Source organism: Chelonoidis abingdonii, chromosome 5 (genome assembly GCF_003597395.2).
Source record: "Chelonoidis abingdonii isolate Lonesome George chromosome 5, CheloAbing_2.0, whole genome shotgun sequence".
In the NCBI taxonomy this organism is placed as follows: Eukaryota; Metazoa; Chordata; order Testudines; family Testudinidae; genus Chelonoidis; species Chelonoidis abingdonii.
In genome coordinates, this window is record NC_133773.1 from 58,788,973 (window position 1) to 58,802,955 (window position 13,983).

At 44.7% G+C, this 13,983-nt stretch overlaps 2 protein-coding genes across 2 annotated transcripts in view; one reads left to right on the top strand and one right to left on the bottom strand.

Annotated features, from left to right (window-relative positions):
• Nucleotides 1-13,983, bottom strand: part of NR3C2 (nuclear receptor subfamily 3 group C member 2) — a 651,149-nt gene that overhangs the window by 310,538 nt on the left and 326,628 nt on the right. The gene's annotated exons all lie outside the window — the stretch shown is intronic.
• The window catches only part of ARHGAP10 (Rho GTPase activating protein 10), a 255,503-nt gene that overhangs the window by 188,279 nt on the left and 53,241 nt on the right, over nt 1-13,983 (top strand). Inside the window, exon 19 of the mRNA XM_075066743.1 lies at nt 7,020-7,170. Coding sequence (XP_074922844.1) covers nt 7,020-7,170 — 151 coding nt within the window. The remainder of the gene's footprint in view (nt 1-7,019; nt 7,171-13,983) is intronic.

Below are 13,983 nucleotides of genomic sequence, written 5' to 3' on the forward strand. Positions count from 1 at the left end.
AAAGATCACTTGAAATGAATGTGTGTCTTTTTTCCTTTTATTTACCAATTGTAGTGCACCCGTGTACTGAAGGGAAATTACTAGATACAAACTTGTGTTATTGCATTGAATGTCTTGAGAAGCTCCAAATATAATATTATAACAGAGATCATTATCCTGGTGGCAGAGAGCCACCAGTCCAGGACCCCAAGTGACCCTACTGTTCCAGCATCCTGTAAAAGGGATTAGATGTCAAATTACAGATTTGTGATTCTTGCTTGTATACATGACAAAATCCAGGGACAACTTTCAGATCTTGGAGATTTTCTTTAAGATTCTCCTCATCTACAATCTTATGGCCAAATTTCCCCATATTCTCTCTTATTTTCATGTCACCCAGCTTTTCTACTTACTGTTTCTGTTCCACTGATTTTGGATGAAATCGTCACTGCTACAGTGGTCCAAATAAGAAAGATAGTGTGATGGCTAGAATGGCTCCTAGTAAACATACTGAAGTTCATTTAATTATCTTTTTCTGAGATGAGAGAGACTAGATTTACTAGACTGGTGTCCTCATATAGCAGCAGAACCCACAATTCCACATATAATTCATGGCTGAAAAAATTATGAATTACCTCAGCTGAATTAGGGGCTTCCTTGGCTGTGGGTTTTGTGGGCCCCAGGAGCAAGCGCTCTAGTAAGAGTTGGGAATCTGGAAACAGAATGAATTAGAGAGGAGTTAGCATTAATCTGGTATCATCTCTAACACCATCTGTTGTTCAGTTTGGGGAGTGCAGCAAAATGTTTTTTCTATTGCCATGTGGCATCTCTGCTTGTGCAGTGGTCACCAACCGGTCGATCATGATTGACTGGTTGATTCTGGAGACTCTCCCGGTCGATCATGATCATTGGTGGTGTGGCGGGGCTGCCGCTAAGGCAGGCTTTCTGCCTGCCATAGTGCCATGCCGCTTTCGGAAGTGACCAGCATGCCCTCGGGGCAGAGGAGGGGCGTGCAGGGGTCTCTGCATGCTGCTCCTGCCTGCAAGCACCGCTCCTGCAACTCCCATTGGCTGGAAATTGGGAACTGTGGCCAATAGGAGCTGCAGGGGTGGTGCCTGCAGAGAGGGGCAGCGTGTGGAGCCACGTGCCCCTACCAGGGGTTAGAGGGGCACATTAGCCCCTTCTGGGGGTGGCGAGGGGCCCAGGCAATCAGGGAGCCTGCCCTAGCCCCGCTGCGCCTTCAACCGAGAGCTGCCTGAGGTGAGCACCTCCAGGCCGGAGCCTGCACCCCATCTCTGACCCCCCTCCCAGAGCCAGCACCCCGTACCCCCTCCTGCAGCCTAACACTGCCACAGCCTGAAGTCCCCTCCTGCACCCAAACTCCCTCCCAGAGCCCGCACCCCTTCCTTCACCCCAACACCCTGCCACAACCCAAAGCCCCTTCCTGCACCCCAACTCCCTCCCAGAGTTTACACCTCTCACCCACTCCTGCCCCCCAACCTCCTGCCCCAGGCTCAGCCTGTAGCTTCCTTCCAAGCTGCAAACCCCTCAGCCCCAGCCCAGAGCCCGCACCCCTTCCCAAACCCGTGCCCAGTCAGTGAGGGTGAAGGAGAGTGAGCAACAGGGCGGGGGGGAATGGAGTGAGCGGAGGGCAGGGTTCAGGGAAGGGGCAGGGCAGATGCTAGGTTGCCATTAAATTCAAAAAGCAATCTTGGGTGTAAAAAAGTTGGAGACCACTGTGCTAATGGAATACAGTTGAAGGAACATGTTGAATTTGGCTTCTTACTCCAAGAAAATGTATCCGGAAACCTTATGGGATCTATGGTTAGAAATCTAAATAACTGCAGTACAGGAATGGTCTTAGCACTGTAGTTATCAAGACTGATTTGTTAGTTGTGGTTTGTATCCAAGATCGTTAGTGGTTTGTTTAGTTCAGTAATGTACTACAGAACAGAAAGAAATCAGTCAAACATCTCAGTGTTTAAAAAGCCCACCAAAGAGGAACATCTCTTTCCTATAGCTTTTCTACAGTAGTCCTGAAGATTGACCCAGCAACAGGGTGAGTATGTAAATAATCCCTACATTAAAAGCAAATTAAAACAACCTCTTAAAAGTAAAACTTTCTCTCATACTTTATCTGTATATTAAGGAGGAGCTGAGAGTAGTTTTTGATTATTGCCTGATATAATTGTGTTGGTGCTCAGAGTCTTGGTAGACAGAGAGATTAGGTACATACCTGTGTAAATCATATAGGTAGCTTCAGTGTCTGGCACAGACTGGTTTAATGCTGATAAAATGACACTAGGAGATGAGTGATGCTAACAATAGTGAGAGCTAAATTTCAGAGTGTTGGTATTCTATAGTAAATCCAGCACTGTTTGACCACAACCTCACATGTATACATCATGTCATGTGACTAATCTCCCTATACTCTTGAAGTTTGAGCAATAGGTTTTTATCCCTACAAAAACTAGATAATTTAGTGGCCAGAGTTCACCCCAGTAATTGTGTTCATACAAACTAATCTCTGGGCTGTCATTACTTCTGGAATGCATGTGAGCAATTACCTTTTATTTGAAGGGAGACTCCTGTGGAGTAATGGGGATAATGATTTTTATGAATCATGTTATCCTAGCTCTGCTTTGATGCTGGTGGCTTGCTTGGGATGGGATTCCATTCTGTTACATATAATTACAGTAGCTGTACTATGTGACTCGATGAACCTAGAATAACCGTGGAGACCTGGTCAGTTGTGCCTCCCCACTGTCCTTTGAGTCAAAGCCTCAAAGAAGGGTTTGTAGAATACCACACTGTACAACTGATCATACGTGCTAAACTTCACTTATCACTCATATGTCTTGATGCATTCCATCTTCTGTCTATACATTACCTACTTTAGATTGTAAGCTTTTCAGGGCAGGGACCTAGTGTTGCCTATAAAGCGTTTAGCAGACTTCCAGTGATATCTAAATGACTGATGAAAAACAAAGGTGAATTTAATTTAACACACCCCCTTTCCTCACAGTTTAGCTATACCAAACTTTATTCTAATTCCCAATAGATCTTAACATTAGCAGCCAATTATCAGTTAAGTCACGATGAAAGGAATTTCTCTTTTGGAAAAGTGAAGTAATATCTTGGAGCAACTTCTGTTGGTGTGAGAGACAAGCTTTTGAGCCACACAGAGCTATCACCAACAAAAATTGGTCCAATAAAAAATATTACCTGACCAACTAATATCCTGGGACCAACATGGCTACACCAGCACTGCATACAAGGAAAGGTGAAGTCAGTTACAGGAACTTGGAGAACGTGAGAAAAGGGAAGTCAATGACAGCCACATGTGCACCTTCAATGGTAGAGTTTGGCCATTCTGATTGTTTCTCAAACACTGACTCTGAGAAAGTGTGGTGTGAGCTGCAACTTTGGCCTGCAGAGACAGATTGCGGTCATAGAAAAGACAGATCTAGTTATGAAGGTTACATTATATATCACATTTGTCTAATAAAAAGAGGAAATGACTTAAAAAAAGTTTGAGTTGTTGGCCTACATGAAAAGAGGAAAGACGGACCCCAAAACACATGTTCCAGTACAGTACATTAGGACAGAACTTAGTTTTGTGCGGCTCTTATGCTAAATAGTCCCTAACATACATACAGTAACATTTTAGCAATATATAGAGTCTGATTCTGCAAAACTTAATGCTGTGAATTTGTCAAATGGAGTCCTGCAGGACTACTCATACCAGGAAGCACAGAGCCCTGCAGTGTTTAAGTGTGAATTGCTATGTTGCTGATGGTCAAGAGTTTGGATTTCACCACTCTATATCCAACTAACTGTTTTTTTTGCAGATTGGAGAACTCTTGGAAATTTCTAAAGCCCTTTTCCTCAGCACTGAAGATGGAGGTGATTGAAATTTGGCAGAAAACACCATATTGCATAAGACCAGGGAAACACTGAAACTGTGTTACTTGTACTCATGCTGTAATTCCTGAGTGTAGGGTGTACAAGCTGCATTGTGCTGTCCAAGAGCTCTCTAGAATTAATTTGTGTTCCCTAGATTAAAAATACACCTTTTCTGGAAAAGTTCCCTATTGACCTTCCGTACCCCAGAAATAAAATCTCCCTTATGACCTGACCTGAGCAGCTTGGGGAGGCGGATGAAGGAAGTTGACGGGGTTGTGGCTTGATGCCCAACTGTACACCTTCATAAGTGAGACCAGATTTGCTTGAGCTGGCCTTGAGATGGTTACTTAAATTGCATGATGCCATTATGAAGTAGCAGTGAATAATTTTGGCACTTCACTAGCTAAGTACTTTTAAAAGAAGTTATTTAGCCTTACAGCACTTTCCTATGTCGTAAGGCAGATGATGACACCTTCATGAAGGAGTTAGCATTTAGCATGGCTGATTCCAACCAGAGGATGAAACCGAGCTTTTCAGGGATCCTAGAAGTAAAGGAGAAGACTTGAGTTGGTGTTTGTCATGTTTATTGTATGTGCGCATGCACGTCAGGGGCAGTTGTTTTGTAAACGGATCACAACATGACACTTTACAGCAGAGAATCACTGTGTGACCACTTCATGTGTTGCTCTGCTCTCCCAGTTCTTAAAACTATTTTTTCCATTATGCTGCTAATTAAGCTGCAGTTATGGGTGGGTTTACTTCCTGTATCCCTTTCATTAACATAGTGCATGTGTTTAGCTCAGTGTTTCATTGAATGAGGTTTTTTTTAATAGTTTGCTTATAGTTTCTGTTTTTTTGGTTTTTTTTTACTTATTTGGTCTCTTAGTCCAGTAATTTTACAGGGACATACTGAAATATTTGTGGAAGATCAAAATAGAGAACAATGAAAATTTAGTACAGCTCTTGCAAAGTCAACCTAACACATACAAGCAGGTTGATCTCTTGCAGCACTCCTGGAGAAAGCCTTTTCTTCACACCTAGGGCATCAAGTTTGAATGAGAGGTGTAGATAGGGCTCAACAAACCCACGCTTGTGGAATGTAATGTAGTATGTAAGACACTGAATCCTTTAAAAAATGCCTAGATGGCTTACTATTTATCAGAGAGCACAAATGCAACAATCAGCGCATGGAGATAACGGCGTTAGAAGTTCGAAGCATTCTCTTTAATTTTTGAGAAACAAATATTTATCCATAAACATGTTTAATTCAGCTTTGTTGTATTTACACATAAGAGGGCAATATGGTACTGTTAGCCAAATGCCTTGTGTGCACACATTATATTTTATTATACTATGCATTGCATCATATTTTAAGAAACGGCTTTAGAACTCTGAGCACAATTAGAGCTTTGTGAGTGGCCCACGAGATATTGCATCTACACAAGGAACGATCTATACGGGGAATACACGGATAGTTTTCTTTTCTACATGTAAATTATTTTGTGCATTTATAGAGCTGTAATTGCAATTGTACACAGTGTTTTTATTCTCTTAGACAGTATGTATAGGTATGTAAAAGAAGGAGACAGATTCTCTAAAGCTGGTATGGGGAGGTTTAAATTATGCCACTTTGCATTTCAGAGAAGTCAGACAGTGTTTCCAACATTGCTTTCATTTGGATGCCCTGTGCTTCCTTCCAAGTCAGAAGGGTGGTTCTGACCATTTTGCATCATTGCAACCACCTCTCCTTGGAAGTAGATAAACCTAAATTGATGCCAGAGAGGTCAGTGTGAATGTGGGCTCTTGCCTTGAATATCTGTGCTGTACAATCTAATTCATATACATGCGATACTCAGGATAATCAGGCCAGCAAAAGATTCCATGTAAGAGTTTCTTTTAATTCAAACAACATGGTGCTCTGAGTGGTTTATCTGAGTGACTACTGCGTTTCTCATGTGTTTAGTCGCTTGGCTTTTAGCTTTGTGCCTTACACACACGTAAGGCATGTTGTCATTATCCTGAAATGTCTCTGGGAGTCTCTTTACTTTCAACTTCTTAAATTTCTGCTTCATAAAAGGTTTTTTCTCTGAAGGCTTATTGCGAACTCCTTCTTTATAACCTCTTGCTGTAATTTACAAAATGTTTGTCTCTATAACACAGAAACACCATACACTATTTAATTATGTTGTTTCTTGTTATACCATTATGCTGTGCTGCTATATGGTGTAAAGGAAACACAATACTTCATTTTTGTAAAGCTGTGTGCATGTTTACTATCTCGTGGCTGTTGTCTTCAGAGAAATCTATAGTATGCTAACTTGCTCACATGAATTTGCCATGATCAAATGTAAAGGGCTGCTATTAAATGCTGTATAGGCATATTGAGCAGCTTTTATAAATAAATCAGCATCATGGACTAGTAAAAAATGCAGGAAACTTGAACATACGTGTATTGCTGCTTTACCCAGAGAGAAATGACATGATACTTTATGTTGGATTTTAATGTTCTGGAGGTCATGAATCAAAAGATAAAATGACTAAAGGAAATGTAATCTCTTGTGTGTGTCTTTGTGGGTATTATGATTGTTAGTAAAAGTGTGCAGACTCATTATTCAATGGCTAATTGAAAAAGTTCCAGTACAGTATGCTACTCCTGCCTCCCTCACAGCCACTTCGCCACACACTCTCCCTCCAAGACCATGCTGTTTTTTACTAATATGATAGTATGACTTTGTCATAAATTTTGAAAATTAATATGGCTATTCTGGCAAAATTACAGGCCCTAAGTGAAATTTACTTTTCTGGATAGTGGTTCATAGAGTTAATTTAATAGAGTTAAACCCTAGCTGGCAAGCATGGCTGCACATATTTAGTCTTTGGATTAACTGATCTGCTGCCTGGTTAATGTGTAGACAGTGCTTTTGCTTATTTTTATTTTGTATGTATGTATTTATTTAAAAAGCACTCATTAAGGACCCACAACACACTCCCCAAACTTGAAGGAATGGATTTTTGGCTCTTGTCTGCTTTGAATGAAATCCAGAACAAATGTTGTTTGATAATGGTTTATAGTTGCATTGCACCAGTTGCTGTTCATGGTAAATAATTAATACCTCTTGTGTTCTTGATTGCAGATTTTCAAAACCCTGCCTGATTCCACTTTCCCTGAGCCAATCTCTGTGTCAGTATCTCCTCCAAATGTCCCACCAAGGCAATCGAGAAGACAAGGGCAGCGTAATAAGCGGCCTCTGGCCGTATATAATCTGTGTCTTGAGCTTGATGATGGTAAGATTTTAATTATATTGTCTATCTTGGCAGCAGATGGGTGTTTTTGTATATCTTGTGTGAGTCTATAGTAATTTTCCATTTCACATTTCTATTTTTTTCTTTTTGTCATTTGAGACATGGAAAGGAGTAGGGAGGCGAAAAGGGTATATTCTTGTACATATTTGAAACTGAGGAATAATTGCCTAAAGTCCATTCCTCCCCCCCCCACCACCACCCATTTTAAGAAAAAGGCAGTTCCCCTTTCTTTGGGGAAAACTATATGATCTCTACTGAAGATTATGCAACCATAAGATAAATGGAGAAGGAACTAAAATTAAAGCAAATCTTTTATGAGATGAGCTAATGTACTCTAATGTTAAATTCATCTGGATTAAAGGCTCAGGTCACTCAGTGAACTGAAAAATACTGCTACTGTACTTGAATCTTTAATACCTTGATGTTCAGTGGCAGTAAATACTTGCATACTGCTCTGTGCTGCTGAGAAGCAAGAAATCTCGCTGGACGTGCAGTATGCAGAAATATCACATAGTGCAATATGGAGTATATGGTATCTTGCATGTCCTGGCATTTAGCTCAAAACCTGGCCATTTTCTTGAAATCTTGTGGTTTGAAGGCATGTGCAATTCTAAAAAGGCAAGTCAGTGCTCAGTTTGTATTGCAGCCCTCTCCACTCTGGTCCCTTCCTCTCTCTCTCAGTGTAGTTAGTTGATTATCCATCCACATGACGAAGCATGAGATCAAGACACAAAGCCCACTTAACATTAAAGTGAAGAAAATGAAGACTTGAATTATGTACTAGTATGAGACTTCTTCGAGTGATTGCTCATGTGTATTCCACAATAGATGTGCATGCTCACCATGTGCACCAGTGCCAGAAGTTTTTCCTCTAGCAGTACCTATAGGGGAGCACCCATAGCAACCCCTGGAGTAGCGCCTACATGACGTGGTATAAGGGGTGCTGCCTGCTCCCCCCCACCCTCAGTTCCTTCTTGCCGCCACTGAAGGTGCTTCGGAACTGCTCTGCTCCAGCTTTGCTGGAACTCATCCCTCAAACTGCTTGTTCATTCAGTGTATGGTACCTGTAGTAGTAAGTTGTTTAATTAGCGTAGTTTAGCTAGAATACCTAGGCTGAGGCATGCCCTGGGTTTTAAGTCATGCAACACTTGTAGGTGACCTGTGCCAGTGAGTGATCCGCATACAGACTGTTTATGCTGTTTGGGGAAAACCCATCTCAGAGATTGCTGCAAGATTTGCAAGTTATTTAACCTTGGACCAAGAGAGAAAGGGACATTAGGCTCCTAACTATTCTGATGGAATCAGTGCTGACCCCGGCTCTGGAGCGCCGCTTCAAGTGAGCACCGGGCAACGTGGTGTCGGTGCATGGCGACCCTTCTTTGCCATTGTCTAGTCAGCACCACTCCCCATCCACAGGGCACGCCAAGAAGGGTAGGAAGAGGCTTTCTTAGCCGCGGCACTGGAGTAAACCCGGGACAGAGGCTAGACCCATGGTGGGCAGTCCTCAATCCCCACCGGCCTCTAGGCCTCCTCCGCTCAACTTGAGTCGTAGCCCAGCCCATTCGGAGCAGGCCTTCCTGGATGTCCAAATGCCCTCTACGCCAGAGGCCCTGCAGGCGGCCTGAGATGTTATGTCCATGCTGGTACCAGGAGCACCGCCAATGTCGGCCCCATGCTCCAGAGGCAAACTGCCACTGGGATCTCCGCAGTTGCCCCGGGTTTGGTACCGGTCTTGGTCGAAAGAATGTTCCTGACATCGCTCACCACCCAGCAACCATTCAGGGCAAAGTCCACGTGGATCGCCCTGAATGCCCAGCCCTGAAGGCTATCTGGTTGGGTTACTTCTGACCGAGACTCTCGGCACTGCTCCGCCTCGAGGAGCGAACACCGATGGGACCGAGGCAGACAACGCCAAAGGTCCTTGTGTTGGAGGGGCTATCGCAGCCGGTCATGGCACGAATGTTGACGTCATTCCTGTTCATCGTCCCACTCCAGGACCCCGCCATGACACTGCCTACGTAGCCCATGTGTCAATTGGTGTCGTCTTGCCATCGCAGGTTCACCCTCCGGAGCCAATTGTGGAGCAGCTGTTACTGGTGGTACTGGTCTTCCATGTTGGGATCGCGGTCCCGTGGTCAGCATCGCTCCTGGTGCCGCTGCTCCTCCCAGTCCATGGACAGCAGCAGGTCGTATGTCAGCTCAGCCTTCTTAGTCATCCATCAATGAGCCAGGCCAAACAGCTGGCTCCGCTGGTGCCACAGCAGGTGCAGTGGCACCGGGACCTGTGTCTGGCCCAATGGTACCAGTAGGCACCGTGTCCCCTGACGCAGCCCCCGGTGGGGGCTCGCTCGGTGGCCGGATCCTCAGAAGGACCATCGGCCTCCCTCTCCAGACCTCTGAGGAAGGAGTCGGTGGAACATACATCCTCGGCATCATGCCCGGAGACCGACCAGGTGGTAGACCCTCTAGTGCCAGTGGACACACACAGTACCGCTCCAGCCTCCTCGCCCTCCCCGGATGAGGCGATTATGGCCGCTCCTCCCTCCATCCCGCAGGAGGACTTTAGGGGCCACCAAGAACTCTTAAAAAGGGTGGCATCAAGCCTCCACTTCCAGGCAGAGGAGATGGAGGAGCCCTTGGACTCCTTGTTTAATGTACTGTCCCCCTTGGCACCAGGCAGGGTGGCCTTGCCTCTCCACGAAGGAGTGGCGAAAATTTCAAATGCCCTGTGGCAAACCCCGGCCTCATTGGCCCCCATCTCTAAGAGAGTAGAACGCAAGTATTTTGTATCTGCCAATGGGCATGAATACTTGTACACCCACCCTGCTCCTAACTTCCTGGTTGTCGAGTTGGTCAGCCACAGGGGACAGCAGGGCCAACCAGCCCCTACCCCAAAAAATAAAGATTCAAGGAGGCTGGACTCATTTGGAAGAAACATTTATTCATCCTCGAGCTTCCAGTTACGGGTGGCGAACCACCGGGCTCTTCTGGGTCGGTATGAGTTCAATCTGTGGAGCTCCCTGCCCAAGTTCGAGGATTCCCTCCAGGAGCGTGACAGGAAGGAGTTCAAAGCACCGGTGGAGGAGGGCACAGGGGCTGCCAGGGCAATCCTGCAGGCAGCTTCAGATCCAGTGAACACGGCTGCATAGTCCATGGTCTCCACGGTGTCCATGAGCAGGGCATCATGGCTTCTGCTCTCTGGGCTGTCCAGAAAGGCGCAGGCCTCCTTATAGGACCTCCCATTTGATGGCAAAGCTCTGTTTGCATAACAAATGGCTGAAAGACTCCTGCAAGATGCTCCAGACTCTGGATCTTTATATTCTGACTCTGGCTAAACCTAAGTTCAAGCCACAGCAGACTGCCACTCAGGCCACACATTCAAAATACAAGACTGCTCATAAAAAGTTGCAGGACTATAAGAGGCACCTACAGGGGCAGTCTCAGCTTGCCCCCCAGCCTGAGTCCTCCAAGGCAAGTAGGCAGGGAAAAGGCGGTTTTGACGGGATGCCCGAGGTCGCCCTGCCAGTTCTCATCAGGGATCCACTCTCAATAAAACTCCCAAAGTGGACACGGCTGACCTCAAACCAGTGGGTCCTCAACACCATCTCCCCGAGCTGCACAAGGAATTGAGGGTGCGGGGAGCATGCAGCGCCCCTTATACTGCACCATGGAGGCGCCACTCCAGGTGTCGCTAGGGCGCTCCCCTACAGGTACTGCTAAGAGAAAAACTTCTGGGACCAGTGCACATGGCGAGCACACACACCTATTGTAGAATACACATGAGCAATGCGTCTTAAAGAACACCAGTTACAGAAAAGGTAACTGTCTTTTATCAATACACTGTCATTACATGGCCTTCTGCCATGGTGAATTTGATAGTGAGGAAGCAGAGATGCTTACTATAACTGTACATGCAAGTTTAATAAACTCAGCACAACTGTATCAGACTCTGAGAAATGTCTGCAAGAGACTCGGCGTCTCTGCAGTACTTTTCAGCTTATTGGTGAGATGGGGAAACTCTGCTTCTTTCTGTTTTTTAAAAGACGTATGAAACTAGAGGGATATACCAAAAAGGTTAACAAATTACTGGGTGTGTGGTTCTTGCTGACTGAAGAATATGCTGACAAACTAAAAGACACGAACAGTTTCTCCAATTATAAATTAATCTTCACTTTAAATATTTTTATATAACTTGAATGGCTGCTGAGCATGTTTGAAGTTGCCACTGTCACCATTTTGAATACAAACTCTGTTTAGATCCATGAATTCCCACCACACAGTGACAGCATCTCACATTAAGGATCTGATCCTGATCCTAGTGTAGTTGATGGTTTTCTTGTTGACTTCATTGGGACCAGGATTAGTCCCTTAAAACAGTGGTATTGGTAACAAAATAATTATACTCTGATAGAGACAAGGTGGGTGAGGTGATATCTTTTATTGGACCATCTTCTGTTGGTGGAAGAGAGAAGCTTCTGAGCTCACAGAGCTCAGCCTCAGGCCTGGGAAAGATAACCAGAGTGTGAGCTAAATACAAGGTGGGGCAGATTGTCTAACCCTGCCATTTAGCCGAAGAAACAGCTCACATTCCCTCCTGATTTGGGTATTTTGAAATAAGAAAAAGGCTGAGATGTTAAAGCTTGAACATTACTGTGTGAAACATGGTAATTCAGCGCTTGCTTTGAGGCCTGTGGGTTGTGTTGTGGTAATGATAACCTAGTAATATGCCATCACAGTGGATGGGGATGGGTTCTGTGTTGTCGTGAGTCAGATGTCACAATACTGTGATGTAGGGCTTTGTCAGATGATCCTAAAAGGTGTTTGGGGGACAATTTTTCAAAGTGTGAAAGGGTAATTAAGTAGCTAACTCCTACTTAGGGTTGCCATGAGTCCGGATTTTGACCGGAACACCCAGTCAAAAAGGAACCCTGACAGCTCCAGTCAGCACTGCCGACCGGGCCATTAAAAGTTCAATCAGCGTCGCAGCAGGGGCCAGAGCTAAGGCAGACTCCCTTACCTGCACTAGCTCTGCATGGCTCCCAGAAGTGGCTGCCAGGTCCTTGCGGCCCCAAGACACATGGGCGGCCAGGGAGGTTCCGCGCACTGCCCTCGCGTCCACAGGTGCCGCTCCTGCAGCTGCCGTTGGCTGGCAACTGTGACCAATGGGAGCTGCAGGGGCAGCGCCTGCGGTGGCAAGAGTAGTGCATGGAGCCTCCCTGGCTGCCCACGCATCTCGGGGCTGCAGAGACCTGGCAGCCACTACCTGAGAGACAAGGTAAGCACTATTGTGAGTCCGCACCCCAGCCCCACCCCAGAGCCCTCACCCCCAGCCGGAGTTCTCACCCCCACTGCACCCCAACTCTCTGCTCCAGCCCTGAGCCCTCTCCTGCACCCTGAATCCCTTATTTCAGGCCCTATCCAGAACCCTCATCCCAACCCCTGGCCCCAGCCTGCTGAAAGTGAGTTATGGTTGGGGAGAGTGAGCGTCGGAGGGAGGGGAGATGAAGCGAGTGGGGGTAGGGCCTTGGAGAAGGGGTGAGGCTTCAGGGAAGGGGGGGCAGGGATGTTGAGTTTTGTGCCATTAGAAAGTTGGCAACCCTATATTTAGTGTCAGTAGGAGTGGGGTGTCTAACTTCCTTTTGTGCCTTTGAAAAATTCCCCCCTTAGTATAATACATGCATGTTGAAATCAGTGACATTCACTCAGGACTCTCAGCACTTGCTCTTAGGAACTGGCTGTTTGATAGGTGGCTTCTCTGTACTGCATTGCATATTAACATTGAGTTTTCTTTTAATTTGAATTTAGTTGTTCAGTTTTCTGAGGAACTTTTGTCAGTAGCCAATATCCTAATTATTTGACATTGGGTATGATACATACAGTAACACAGAATGTTTAGCCCAATTATGTCATTATCTGAAGGATCATTTTGGTGAATGGGAAACATAATATGTATTACAGCCTCATAAATTATCAAGTCACTGGTTAGACCTGAATAGCTCTAAATATGTTCTTACAGGTTTTAGTTACTTCATTCAGTGGAGAAGGGAGAAAGAACAGAAGTTAGGTTGGGCTTTATTCCATATTTTCTTAGTTTCTTGGCTAACAAATACATGTTTTATAACTACTCTTGGAAGATTTTATCCTGTGTATGTGTTGCAACAGGAAATTAAACCATCCTTCTCCCCCCCCCCCCTTTTTAAATTCACAATGGCATGAGTTAAGTACAGAGCATTGGCCAATATTTTGTATTTGCTGGATTTGATCAATTTGTCACAACCTTGTTGTTTAGAGAGTAGCTAGTTTTTATATATTTATAGAAAAATGTACCTTAAAATTAGTGTGTGTGTGTATGTATATAGGTCTTAACAAAATAATGCTGAACTTTCAGCAGTGTGTTTGAGACTAAGTAAAACTGTCTTTGTGCTTGAAAATTTCTTGAGGATATTTCACTTAGAATTGTTATGCAAACAGAAAATCATTTGGAAAGAGGAAACAAACCTTTAATTATCAGCTGCTCAGGGAGTCAACGGGCTGCAGAGTCCACTAGTTGGATTGAAAGCACAAGATCTAGGTCATTTTTTTTCTTTCTAAAAAGTACTCTCAAATCACAAGTATTCTTGACTGCACCCAGAATGTTTGCAGTAACTACGCAGACATAGGACTGTAACTGAAATAAATGTTGATAGTTGTAATAGGTTGAAAAACACACTGATTGATATCTTTATTTTGTCTTCAAGTAATTAGCTACAGTAGGGTCTGATAACACATAGATTTTCCTTACACATGGTAATTAGG